The 13,858-nt window shown below is 42.6% G+C and overlaps 2 protein-coding genes across 2 annotated transcripts; one reads left to right on the top strand and one right to left on the bottom strand.

Moving 5' to 3' along the window:
- The first annotated feature begins 164 nt into the window (after nucleotides 1-164).
- LOC147049528 (carbohydrate sulfotransferase 11-like) lies at nucleotides 165-8,101 on the top strand. The gene is made up of 3 exons (XM_085924701.1): nucleotides 165-719; nucleotides 4,576-4,655; nucleotides 6,533-8,101. Exons 1-3 carry the CDS (start codon nucleotides 626-628, stop codon nucleotides 7,373-7,375), a joined length of 1,017 nt encoding a protein of 338 aa, XP_085780827.1. The 5' UTR covers nucleotides 165-625; the 3' UTR covers nucleotides 7,376-8,101.
- Nucleotides 8,096-12,678, bottom strand: LOC147049527 (solute carrier family 41 member 1-like). The gene is made up of 9 exons (XM_085924699.1): nucleotides 11,974-12,678; nucleotides 11,763-11,834; nucleotides 11,510-11,654; nucleotides 11,296-11,442; nucleotides 10,968-11,112; nucleotides 10,811-10,890; nucleotides 9,819-9,953; nucleotides 9,599-9,747; nucleotides 8,096-9,281 (listed from the first exon to the last, which is right to left on the bottom strand). Exons 1-9 carry the CDS (start codon nucleotides 12,001-12,003, stop codon nucleotides 9,117-9,119), a joined length of 1,068 nt encoding a protein of 355 aa, XP_085780825.1. The 5' UTR covers nucleotides 12,004-12,678; the 3' UTR covers nucleotides 8,096-9,116.
- Nucleotides 12,679-13,858: the final 1,180 nt, after the last annotated feature.

Here is a 13,858-nt window from a genome sequence, read left to right as displayed (position 1 = left end):
TTCCGATAAACAGTCACTAATGCATTTTTTTTTCAAGTATACTATACAGCTGGGTGCAAAACACTGAAATATCCGACGTTGACGTTTTGTCAGGCAGTTTTATCATTATTCGATCCAGTCCCTAACGACCAATGACATACGATATTTAGAATCCAATCAGTGTTTATTTGCATTAGCGCTAGCTTTACCAAATCCGAAATTAGCAACGCATGATGATATGATAGTATCACATTGTAATTTTATTGAAGGGCAATGTCAGCGTTTTACTTTGAAAGGTTCAACAGCTGTTTCCGGGCTGGGGAGGGAACAGTTAACTGGGCACGGACCCTTTGGAAAGAAGCCACCCGGGCTTTCGAGAGCACCTTTTAATACAATGCCTCGCCTGCTTTAAACACGCGCGTTCGGACTGGCTTCGGTACCAAGGGTAACGTACGCTTCCGATCCCGCGTCTTCATCACTGGACACGCGAGGATGCTCTGGAAGTTAAGGAGCAGCAAAGGTCAGAAAGACGGATCGGTGACCATCATCAAATAGACAGCCGGCGGTCCGACCGAACAAAAACACCTTTTTGCATGAACCCCTGCAAGAACTGGTCGTCAGCTCGGTCTCCTCCTGAGGATTCAGGATGAGGAAACCTAAAAACATTCGAATGCTTTTTGCGCTGAGTCTAGGATGCTTCGCAATGGTCATTTTCTATTTCAACAGCAATGTAAAACCAGGTGAGTAGAAAGCAACAGCAAATTCTGCAAATTCCATCATCTATCTAATACATCTTTATTTTTGCGCGTTCACAACAGATGCAACAAAAAAAAGCGCTTTATCATGAAATAACTACATGAAAACACGCCATACAATGATGCAATCGCAACAACTACACCTCTACATTCGCCTTATTGTTTGCAGCAGCTCTGGATGAAAGAGAGAAAGTGTCTCCTTTCACTAGTGGATCATAACGCACGGCGTGCATGACGTCACATATCTCCGCTGCGAGCTAAGTTTGAAAGTATGTACAAAGTGTCCCATTTGAATCGCTTCAATTCCAAGCGGCGTACCTCAATTGTGCAAACTGTATTTGGACAGTAATTATATATAAATGTGTTGATATATGTGTCATGAAGATGTATATGTACATGTTTATACATGCTGTAAATGCATAAATGAGTACATATAGAAAAAAAGCTGCTGACAAAATAAAAAGTACGCAGATAGACCGCATAGTGCAACCCAAGGCAAAATTTAACCATATCTTTATTTTTTTCCAGTGAGGTATCAAGCATAAAGCGTGCATGAATCTGCACTTGGTGTTGTGCAAGCGGCCAGCTAGACCGAGTGTATTTTCTGTCACCTAGTCACCAATAATCACTATTTATGAACACTATACACTGCAAATGGTAAACTAATACAAGCACACCAGCAGAAGTCATGCAGAGATGCCACGAACAACCATGCCTGCTGCCTACACTAACCCTGTTTTAGAGGCATCACTTCCTGTTTTTACAATAAACACAAATAAAATGTCCAAATATTGAAACGTAGATAGGGTGTAGAAAATGATACAACCCCGTCACATGCAGAAATGAGGTGAGGAACAATTTTATGAGCAAACTGCTTCATGTTTCCTCAATTGGGTGGCAGCTGGCAGGTTGCAAAATTTGCCCAAAGGCCAAAAACCTTCTCCAGGTCCTTTGGCCATCACACACAATGGCTTCATTCAGATACAGACTACCTTGAAATATCCTACCCTAAGAAAACGTATATCTCCCGTGCTGCTCGGTTGGGAAGAGGGAGGGGAGTTACTCCCGAAAATATGCAAGATGAAATGAGAGTTATGCATTCAGTTGTTATGGATCCAAACGGACCTGCCTCATGTGCTGTGCGAGAACATCATGTACTGCCAGGAAATAGGTCTCGATTGCTGTGTTTATCAAATGTTTGCATTGACTGTGTTGTGTGCTTACGATCCATTGTTTACACTAAAGTCAACATCTATCTAATTTTGGACAAAGAGGAGGGGGACATTTGTAATGTCACGTTGACACTTTGAAAGTGAAATAATATCATCATTAAATGCACTTAGAGTAGTTTCCCAAGTTTGCATTCATAAAAGCTTGCTTTGGTCCTGCTTTGGCATCATCAATTAAGTCAATATAGTCATGTGTTGACAGACCTACCAGAGATTTGTCACATATTAAAAGAAACTTTGAGCTGCCTCTCTTTACCTTTGCTTCGATAAAATTCATTACACATTAAATCAAGATTTAGATGCTGTGTGCTGAAAAGAGTGATTTTACAAAATGGTACTTATTGGTACCGTACCCTTTTTTTTTTTATTGGTGGCTAGGTGATGCGCCACTGATTTTTACAGAATGACAAAATCAACATCTGCTTTTACTTTAGAATCCAACAAGCGCGCCACAAACTGAGCCAGTTTCAAAAAGTTTGCTGAGTACAACATTAATCCCACTTGATTGATATTGTTTGATTGTTACATAATTGTTTTTATCACGAAATAATACCAAACAATAAATTTGGTGGTGGTTTTATAATACCACTTCATACAAAATAAAAGGTTATCCAATTAATCCATGGAATAATCAATGGAATAATCGATAAAAAAAAATATTCATTAGCGACAGCTCCAGCTATGTTTTTGGCATTTGTTAGGATTTTCCACATTTCTCCCCCTTTTCATTGTTTAAAAAAAAAACTGCTCAGAACTTTAGCATCATTGGCACACCTGCAGTACACTCACCGCACCAGTTTGTGCCCTCTTTTTTTCGAAACAAAATTGCATGTGACTTCTGAAAGGAAACTTTATAGCAATATGTCAAGCTCTACACTAACATTTGCACTCCTTGCACCCTTTTTTTTACAGCATGCATATGCAACTAGTTTGCAACAGATGGCATGTTACATATGCAAATGATCTCTAATCCTCCATCTGCATACATTCTTCCAAGCCATCAAAAAACACTCATGGCACCACCCACAAGCCCTGCCTTTGCGCTAACACCCTTCAAACACACATTTGTGGGCAAAAAGATCAGGCCTTCCCTTGTACAGTCTCTCGCTCAGTAAAGCTTTTTGGCAGGAATGGGAAGGGGGGGGGGGGGGCGTGTGCTTCTCCCGGTGGGATCTAAAAACAGAGGTCCGTTTATGACCCGGACCGGACTAACACACATCGTCTTCTATATATTTAGCATTTTTTTTGCAAAAGCTCCCGTTTCTGAACACGTCTAGAGAAATGCAGAGGCGAGAAGGCCTTTGCTCGTTCGGGTCTAGACAGGGTTAAACCAATACCGTGTTTTTTTTTTTTTTTTTTCCTCCTTCCTTGCAATCTTCTTTGGCTGAATCTCAGTGCAACAGTGGGTGGGATGGGGCTGTGGGATTTCACAAACAGCAGATATACTGTACTGTTTGGGAAATGCATTCCACACCCAAAAGTTGGACAAATGCAAATTCAAAGGGGGAGAGACTGTCCTACATTAAACAGAAGACAGCAGTGCAAATAGCAGGGGTCCAATGTTCTCTAATTTCTAGAGATGTTCTTTCAAGTATAATTGCTAGCTAGCCTACATGTTTCACAATCGCTCAGTGATTGACAGCTGAGAGCCCCGTTAACATTCACACACACACTTCACAGTGAGACAGGAGCAAAGATAAATATAAAAAACATAAAGACATCAGTCTTACGGCGTGTGCCCCCGCGTCTTGCCGCTTGCTAAATGTTAGCTCACTGTTGCCATGACAACAACCTGACACATGCCAGTGACTTCATCATAGCCAACATTCAGTGTACTACTTTCTGTCACACAGTGTTGCTCGTCCAGTGTTACTTGTGTCTGTGTGTTGATACATTTTCAATTTTCAGCGTTGTGATGACAACGCTGAAAATTGCTTTGGCTTGTTTTCTTCTTGCAGCTGTCACTTTTGCTTGTAAGCAAGCTGTCGCAGGTGTCACGTTCGTGCTATGCTCACAAATCATCTTTTGGTATTTGTGTTTTTTGTCTTCCTCTTTACAAATGAAATGTAAAATGATCCAGCAAATAAATAGTTTTTACGGCTCATGTCGTGCGCCTGCCTGCCTCATATTAAGTCGAGAAAGAACAGCTTGTTTACAAGCACAGTTTCAAAAGTTGCCAGCTGACAAAAGTTGTTTAATTTCACATTTGATGAGTGGGCTGCTACTCCAGAGATGCAATTAGTCCAATTTGCGTAATTCTGCCCCCCCCCCCCTTTTTTTGTGATTGCAGGCCAACATCTTTTCACTACATGTTGAAATGCACGAGCCTTTTCGCTGTCTCCAATTCTCCCATCTTCAAAATAGGCTATAGACTTTAAAGAAAGGTGTCTAGTCAGCTTGTAGTTATCTCTTTTTCCTCTGGTTCTATTTGTATCCTTCAAATGTTCCATGCAACCATATCCTGATTTAACGTAATGAGCATATTTTCCTCACGTGGACCTACTTAATGCTTTAACCCCAAATGTTTTATTTTTCCATCTTTGCACTTGGCTCCGTGCTCCTTCCAGTATGTTTTAATGACTGTTACTTTGTGCTTCCTCACTTTCCCGCAGCCTCGGAGCAACTTGGGGATAGGAGCAACGGGCAGAAAGCCAGGAGGAGTCCTCTGCAGACACTTTACGACGGTGACCAGGTAAGTAAAAAAAAAGTAGTGAACCTACATTTGTTTTCCTTCCCAGAGTGAGTGTTGCGTTTTGAATATCAGCTGTCCAAGGTTTCTCTCCTCAGGGAGATTTGGCCTGCTCCTCTAATTTGAAGCATTTCCCACCCAGAACATCCAGTGCTCGCTTAGTAGGGGCCAGTTGCTCACGGCTTGAGTGTCCTTTTGGATGCAAGCGAAATGGTTTCTCTTACAAAATGCCTCCCCTGTGTTAGGAAGCAAGCCATACTTCCATTTCACCAACTACATCCTTCTGTTTTCGCACCGCTATTTTACGAGCTCGTAAGCAGTGATATACAATTGGGCCTCACGCTGAGAACGCTAAATTGCTGTTGTAATTGCGAGCAAGGAAACCACATTGTTTGGAAGGAAAGCTGTTAGGATTACTGGATACCAGAAATTGATGCTTTAGTTTATTAACAAATACTTTTGTCGAGTAATTTCCACATATCTTGCTATTTCGGATGAAAATGTCACCCTCTCTCATATACATTAACGTCGATTTCTTTTTTTCTTGACTATAACCCTCATCAAATAAAGGTTATATAAGAGCCTATGCTGCTGAATCCGAGCCAGTATATGCAAGTGTATCTAAAAACGGGTCCAAGGGTTATGTTTGGTTTCACCTCGCTGAATGAAGATCCCGACCGATACGCAAAACTCTCCTAATCTCCCCAGCGTCATACTCGTGCTTTTTTTTTTTTTTACTTAAAAGGTCAAACATCTTTGCTGAATTACCTCAGTGACATTTATTGATGTGTTTGCCTTCGCGGCGTCAAGCAGCAGACGAACAGCTGTGACGAACTTTACCGTGGCATTTGAGTGGAAAAGAAAGAGAAACAAGCAACTGGAGTCGAGAGCCATTTGACGCATTATACAAATTGCATGGTCTTGCTGTCGGAACATATTTGTTTTTGTATCTCTGAGGTACGAAGGCAAGAATTATGTTTCGGTGTCATGTAAAACTACTGCCAATTTCATTTGAAGCGATCTTATGATTGGAACCAGATTGTTTTTGTTTAAAAACTCGAATGGCACATCCAAGTGAAGGTTTCCCGCTGAGCTATGCCGTGGTCATCTTGGCGGATACATTTGTAATTAATGTAAGGACAAAGATGCCTTACAACAAACTCTAAAAAATATCAACCACAGATGACTCGTGAGGAAACAAAGAAGTGCTGAATTGAGCCTTCTGGAGCGATGTGTCAATCTAACGGGATGCACACAGATTTCGTGGACGCCATCCAGCAGCAACTTCTATAGAGGACCGGGTTCAACGCACGCTGAATATTTCATCTTTTTTTTCTCTCTCCGTTTGTCTTTGTTGCCGTGCTGCGGAATCCAATCACTTTGGGTGCGTTTCATCCTCCAGTCACAAATAATTCACCACAGACTATAGCTTGTGTGCAGCGCATATAAATTTCAATCCTCTCGAGCTGTCCTGACATCCGTGAGAGCGTATCACGGCTGATCTCTGAAGCTGTTTCTAATTAAGAGGCAAAAACGTATACAGTCTGGAAAACAATCCATCTTCTTCAAACTTTATTACATTGAAGACTTGCTTTTGGGGTTTTCTTAATAAAAGCTCAGCACTGAGCAAGCAAGACTTGTTGCACAATCAAACATGTTCCCTTTGAGAAGGACAAGTTGTACTTTGAACCACTGTCCACGTGCTAGTTTGAATTTTATTAAAGAGTTTACACATCGCAGGACGGAACAGTTCCCCCGTGCCATTGGTTGGTGCGTTTTGCACGATCGACTAAAATTTCAATCAAGATTCCAAATTATGCATTTTCGAGTACGTACTCGGCCCATCCATTTAGACTTCTTCATTGTGTCTTCCTTTGTAGGTGGAGGCCGCAGTGCAGGCAATCCATCAGGACCGGCGGGAGTTTTTAGAAGAGGCCTGTCGCTCCTACACCCGAAAGCGTAGAGTCCTTATCCCGGAAGACCTGAAGCACGTGATTGTAGATGACCAGCACGGCTTGTTGTACTGCTATGTCCCCAAAGTGGCCTGCACCAACTGGAAACGAGTACTCATGGTCCTGACCGGCGCTGCCGGATCCCACCGTGACCCGCTGGGCATACCGGCGAATGAGGCCCACGTCTCCGGAAACCTGCACACCTTGTCCGAGTATTCAGCTTCCCAGATCAACCAACGCTTACGCTCCTATTTGAAGTTTGTGTTTGTGCGCGAGCCGTTCGAACGGCTGGTGTCTGCCTACCGAAACAAATTCACACGAAGCTACAACACGGCTTTCCACAAACGATACGGCACCAAGATAGTGCGCCGGCACAGGCCCAACCCGCAGCCAGAAGCTTTGAAGAAAGGCAACGATGTCTCCTTCGAGGAGTTCGTCTATTACCTGGTGGACCCGGCCACCCAGATCGAGGAACCCTTCAACGAGCACTGGGAGCGGGTACACTCGCTGTGCCACCCCTGCCTCATCCACTACGACGTGGTGGGTAAATACGAGACGCTGGAGCAGGACTCCAGCTACGTGCTACGGCTGGCCGGCGTGGCGGACCAGCTCAGCTTTCCTGCCTCGTCCAAAAGCGCCAGGACCACAAGGGACATGGCTGCAAAGCTCTTCCTCAACATCAGCCCCTTCTATCAGAAGAAGCTATACAACCTCTTCCGCATGGACTTCCTGTTATTCAACTACTCTGTGCCAGCATATCTCAAGTTTTGACCTGGTTGAGGTGTCGTGTTGTACATCCGTAAACGGTGGATGACAACAATAAACCCGACGTACGCGCATGCATTTGTTTGTATGGGTGAACCACCACATTGGAGACACACAAGGTAAAAATAGGTATGATTTCATATTTAACTGTTGATGGTGCTCAAGGTGCTGGTGGAGTTTGGGGGGGGCTCAAATATGCTATGGCTCACCCAAGTGCCAGGCCAGATAATTGACTTTTGGGTGTTTTCCAATTTGTATCAGGAACTGTTTTCCACCCCACCCCCCATATAGTGAATATTTATCACAATTTTCCCAAAATTTGTATTTATCTCCTAATTGTTTTGTTTTAAGATATCCTTGACCCCCCCCCCCCCCCCCCTTAGTGCCGCCAGTGAGTAGTCTGTGATTGTGTACATTTATTTTTAAATTTGACGTGTTTGTTTTTGTCTTAGTGAATTTGCACAACAAATGTGATTTTTCTGTTGGGGTTGATGTTACAATAGCACAATGAACGTTTCTAATTGCATTTTGGGCAGTGAATGTCTCTTATGTGCCTTTTGACGGTCAACCTTTATATGACCCCAGAGAATTTTTTTTGTAAACGTGCCTGTGTTTCATTTTCTAATGTTGTAAAACTGTTTTGTATTTATTGTGCTATTTTGGACTGAATTGCATCAAGCCAGCCAACAAACATTGGAAAAAATTTCAAATAAACGTCATCGAGCAACAACATTTATTGGATTAAGTATTGGCAACCGCAACACTCAAGCATGACAAACATGTACAATTCTAGACACAGAGAATTTCATTTAAAAAAAAACATGTATCTATAGTCTTCTCTAATCACAGGACTGAATGTTTCACAATCGACCGTTTGCATAACACTTCTGGAGCTAAGACATTGCAACAACACCAGAATATGCAAGCCACTCATATTCTTTTTTGACATTCATCTTGGAACCCTTCATAGAAATCTCTTAAGTCATTCCACTGTCTCGACATACGCAAGTGTAGAAAACGTGCATTTGGACGTTGAAGAAATTGATAGGCTGAAAACCGCACCGAACATTTTAATTACTCTATTAAATGCAAGATCTGACAAGAGTTGTAAAATTACAACACTAAAGCATATCATTGATATTTGTTGGTTGTGTCATCTTAATAGTTCCACTGAGATGATACTAAGACTATAAACTATACATCAATACTGTTCACAGTTAGCTGGAAAATATGCAAACTAGTGTGCAATGACCTCATTTGGTTACGTTCCATCACCTTCAACAAACATTCACTTGAACAAGAGATTTGGATTCCTTCAAATTTGTGGCGGAAAAACCAAACCAACTCTTTGACCTCCCGACTGACGCGGATATATAAAATGCTTCATTGGTGAAATAATACTGTCTTATAACATCAACTATAAAGTACTAGTGGAATATTTTGTTTGACATTATTATATTTGCATTAGTCATAGCTGTCAACCATTGATCTACTTTTGCACAGTATTATTTTTCCATAAGTAGGTTAGCTTACCAAGCTAAGGTCAGCAAGTACACAGCTTTAGTACTTTAATTCTCTAGTCTGTGTCTAGGGGCTTAGTTAGCTAAACACAAGCCTACATGACAACTAAAATGTTGTCGAACATAATTAACCGGCCGGTAGGAAGTGCTGAGTGACTAAGTTTCCACAAACTCTAAAGTCCTACATGGGTGTTCGGGTCCCTGAACATTGGGTTGATCAAATCCTTTCACGGGTTGGTCTTGTGAATCAATTTGAAGCTTAGGGCCAGAAACCCCGTTCCCAGCAGGTCGCCCAGTGCTGTCAGGTAGGGGATGGAGAAGTTGTCCGGATCCAAGCCCCTTTGCCACAGCCACCTCACCATCAAGTTGGCTACATGCAGAAGAATCACCACCTGGTCAATGGCAGCAGTGAGATGGAGAAATCATTCTCAATTGTTAAAGACTCCACTGTCAGACGTGAGAGGAAAAAGCATCAGATCGGTCTCAGCGACACATCTGTCAAGTTTACGGAATCACGGCGTCGGTTTTCAACTCATCAGGATGCAGGAAAAAGACAGATGGTTAAGACCTTGCCTATTTCTACAATGTTAGTATTTGTCAAAAGGCATTTATTTATCTATCAGTCATTTGCATTATAAGACGGAATACAGTGTCAACGTTAGCTTCTAGTGGAAAACCAAATGAGTTAAATGAGCAGATTCAACCTCACCTGAAGCAGTGCTGCCGACAGGTAACAAAGGATGAAGGAAGCTGACATGGCTGAGTGACCTGCCTGCAGAAGATGGATCATATACAGGAAAAGGAGTTGACCCGGGACGACGAGCATGGCCAACACTCTGGCTGATTTGGAATTCATGTCTGAACAGATGCAGAAGGAAAACTAAGTATGTGTATTCAATGAGTGGGTTTTTTTCTCTTGTGTTTTGGACCTGAGGAAAAGAAAGTAGCATAGGGCCCAGGGCAGCCCGTGCTGATTTTGAATGGCAGAGCTCCAGGAACACTCCAATAGTGAAGGAAGGTAGACATCCTGCTGGCCTGGATAGCCACTAGATTTCCCCCAACACCTGCGTGGACAAGAAATAGTGCTGATGCCAGTTTTAGCCATCTCTATTTTATATATACTATATATACATTTTATTTCTTTGTTTCACTTTTTATTTTTTTGTATCTTGGCATTGGCATCTTTGGCATGTTTTACCCGTTGGGGTTACGTCCACCTGCCCTCTCGTACGTGTTGACCAATTAGCTTCATCAGCCACTCGTGCCCTGTCCAGATGTTCCTTGTTGTCTCGTCAGTTTGTATGTATTTGTTTCCTTGCTTGCGTTCAGTTCTTTTCAGATCGTTTCTGTGTGTAGTGCTTGTAGATTGGCTTGTCGAGGTTTTATTTTTATTATGATCCCAGCGTGACTTATTTTCTGTTTTATGTGTTAACTAAACACAAAGCTACCTTGGTTCACTGAAATTGTCTCTCCAATGCTGCCTACTCATGACAATAGTTGCTTTGTCAACCCAAATACTTCAAATAATTCCGAATTTTTTTTTGCAAATGGACTCAAATTGTACCTGTAACATTTTGACTTTAAAAGCAGATGGGTTAAGCGCTAACCACGTGAACATGTATTTGCACATCTTGGAACTAAAACGCATGAGTAGGACCAAAGAGAAGAAGCATTTTAGTCATCACCGCAGTGAAGCGCTTCGCTGGAATGCAAAAACAGGAAAGCCGAGACTGCACGGGAGAGATGCAACACAAACACAAGACTGAATGCGCAGCTGCTGTTTGCTTCAGACGTGTCTCCTTCAATGTCATAACACTACTGCTGACTCAGCTGAAAAGATGACACACGTGCCTTCTTCCAATATGAATTGTAATATTTTTAAGTTGTTTTGGGATCAAAGTCATGTTCTTGTTCTACCCACCATTGATGACTGGTGTGAACACTGCCATCCCCTTAAAATTTGGATTGCTCACTGTCTTATCCAAAATCAGACCACCGATACTGCAAACAAACCAAACCAAATCAAACAAATGACTCAATCTTGTCTGAGAAGAGACAATGTAAAACTTCCAACTCACCTGCTGAGCGACATGGCCGTAAGAACTGGCTGCCAGCCTGACCTTAGGACTTTTCTGATAGCTATGGACCGGCGGGCGATGAGGACCCACACCGGCACAAGAAGCAGGAAAAAGCCACACACTGCAAGAGGCAGGTGCCACGTGTCTGCAAATGTGTACAGCACATAATCACATATTATCATCTATATGTTTTCAACCAACTCTAACATTCATGAGAAGAAAAGTGTGGACATTGCTGCCCTCTTCCTGCGAAAGAAAATATGAGTCAATTCATTTTCCCCTGGAAGGTTTCCTGGGAAATCTTTGAAAACTCAAAGGAAACTCTCACCTTTGTAGCAGAGAAAGAAGCTGCTGACCCCAGCAAGCAGGGACAAGGTGATGACATCACCCAGGCTGGCCGCGATGGGCGTGGCTATGTTATCTGGATTGACGCCCACTCTCCTGGACACGATGATCACGACCACCATCACCAGGCCTGCTCGAGTAGCAAGATAATGACCACATACATTTGATATTTTTTCCGTGTTGTGTATTTGTCTGACCGAGAGACAGGGCAGCGATGAAGGCTGTGGTGACGCTGCTGGCACACAGAATGGCGGCGTGGACAACATCCACTTGACCTCTTGTCACCGCCCCGAGACTCACCGCTGCCACGGCGGCTAGGAAACCCACAACGGTGGCCTGGACCTTTGTCATTTATGAATCCAAAATTCCAAAAGCACACTTAGGTTGACATGATGCGAGCCTGATGAGGACACTTGGAGACGGATGGATGCTGTGGGACGTGTCTATCACCTGGATGAGAGCCAAATTGCAGCAAACTGTCCTCCACTGCTGCTGAGGTTCCTCCAGCTGCCCAATGTTGGCCTGTACATGGAAGCACCACAAGTGCCATTGTGGACATTTACATTTGATCCATAAAACAAACGAACAAACAAAAACACTGTCGTTAGTGTTTTGCTGAGTATTCTAGTGTGTATATGTGTGGGATTATGTTTCCACTCACGGCTGTTGACAGTCTGGATGCCAATGTCATCTCCAGATTCCCTTTCAGTCCTACCAGGGCTGGAACCAAGATAAAAACATCTGAGATCTCTTGAAACACCGGCCAGTGCTGGAGAATGTCACAAAAATAGAAATCCTGTGCAATTCTTTTTTTATCATCTTAAAACGATTGGCTTTCAATTTAAAAAACAGAAGAAAAAAAAACAGGTAACAGTGTTTTTGACAGTCACAAGGTGATCCTGGAACATCCTCCTTTATCTGTAAAAGTATGGAACGCTACTTGAAGCACTTCAAAACAGGAAGTATGACAGCAGGTCTGTGAAGCCTCTTGTCTCACACACACACACACACACACATATACACACATTCACGCACACACATTCCTCACACTTCACTTTTGATTAGCCGGGCGGCCGAGGCAGAGCGCTGAAAGCCAGGCCTGTCACGGGGCCTCAAAAGGGTCCAAGTACGCAGGGACAAGGACATCCAGAAGGCCAGCAGCTTCTTCTCAGTTCTCATGTCTTCCTTTTCCTCATTCTCCATCCACAGCTCCCTCTCTTGAGGAATCTGAAGCACCTTCTTCAGTTTCATCACGGCAATAGTACAATGTCTGTTTCAGTTGACAAATCAGGGTCAAGTGCAAAGATGAGTGACGTCAGAAATCCAGATGAAATCACAATGTCCGTGAATCTAGGCAGAATCTGAATGCGCAATGACCAGCGAGCTCTCTTCGTCTTGTTTTCAGAGTGAGCCGCTCTTTTGCTCTGCCCTCGCTCCTTGCGTAGCTCCTCCTTCCTCTGCTCTTCGATGTCCTCGGTGGGTGCCGCATCTCTCTCCCAGCCATCAGCAGGTGCTCTACCTGCTCACTGACACATGCTGTCGCCTGAAAAGCCTCCTGCATGTCCTCTTTGACCAATAAAGTTAGCGGCCTTATGCATGCTGTCTATAAACTGACTTTTATCAGTATGGTTAGCCAACTACAAATATACATACATATATATATATATATATATATATATATATATATATATATATATATATATATATATATATATATATATATATATATATATATATATATATATATATATATATATATATATATATATATATATATGGAAGCCTGCAATGTAGCGATTACCTTCCGCACCTCTCTCACACACACACACACACACACACACACACACACACACACACACACACACACACACACACAGGCACACACACTCCGAATGACTCGGCTGAAATTCGACTTTGGGACATGGGACATTGCTTTGAGCAGTTCTTTGTTCTCAGCTGCTCCCCCTTCTGACTTCTGGCTGCAATATGAATAATGGAGGCTGCAGAAGAATAGCACAGTGATTTATTACCTATATTGAAGCACAGAACATTAGCAAATAGATGCATATTATGCAAAAAAATATAATTATAATGAATATGCCTCATTTGTCTATCTAATCCATCTATTCATTTGGATTCTACTTACAAATACAATTCTAGACTGTATCAAAGTGTCTATTTGCCCATGTCGTTGTCCTGTTTGTATGGTCACGCACAAGGTCACCGTGACCACCAAACAGCTGAAGCTCACAAATCAAATCTTGGCACGTCAGACAGCACATGGACAGATGTTAACAGCTTGTCGAACCTCGCTAGCTTTCTTGACACTTATTTCTATGACAAGGAGTTTGATTTAGAATGTTCAAAATGATGTCGGTGAGAGGGGAAAAAAAAATACTACTCATTAATCAATGAAGTGCACACAGTGTACTTTCAATGTCAGCATTAGCTACCAAATATATTGTAGTTCCTTGTGCACCAAATGGCTGCAAAAGATATTGATCGTCACTGACCTGCACTTGGTCTAGCAGAACGCCGGCCGTCAC

This window comes from Syngnathus leptorhynchus, chromosome 11 (genome assembly GCF_054491065.1).
Source record: "Syngnathus leptorhynchus isolate UIUO chromosome 11, UIUO_Slep, whole genome shotgun sequence".
Classification (NCBI taxonomy): Eukaryota; Metazoa; Chordata; class Actinopteri; order Syngnathiformes; family Syngnathidae; genus Syngnathus; species Syngnathus leptorhynchus.
Note: the sequence above shows the minus strand (reverse complement) of the source record. Positions and strands in the feature narration are given on the sequence as shown.

Excerpts from the sequence above, each read along its gene's own strand:
- LOC147049527 (XM_085924699.1), bottom strand. The coding sequence starts at position 12,003 with ATGACATTGGCATCCAGACTGTCAACAGCC. Across the intron at positions 11,655-11,762 it reads GCAATTTGGCTCTCATCCAG|GTCCAGGCCACCGTTGTGGG; the intron begins GTGATAGACACG and ends TAAATGACAAAG. Across the intron at positions 9,282-9,598 it reads TGTCGGCAGCACTGCTTCAG|GTGGTGATTCTTCTGCATGT; the intron begins GTGAGGTTGAAT and ends GCCATTGACCAG.
- LOC147049528 (XM_085924701.1), top strand. The coding sequence starts at position 626 with ATGAGGAAACCTAAAAACATTCGAATGCTTTTTGCGCTGAGTCTAGGA. Across the intron at positions 720-4,575 it reads CAACAGCAATGTAAAACCAG|CCTCGGAGCAACTTGGGGAT; the intron begins GTGAGTAGAAAG and ends ACTTTCCCGCAG. Across the intron at positions 4,656-6,532 it reads CACTTTACGACGGTGACCAG|GTGGAGGCCGCAGTGCAGGC; the intron begins GTAAGTAAAAAA and ends CTTCCTTTGTAG.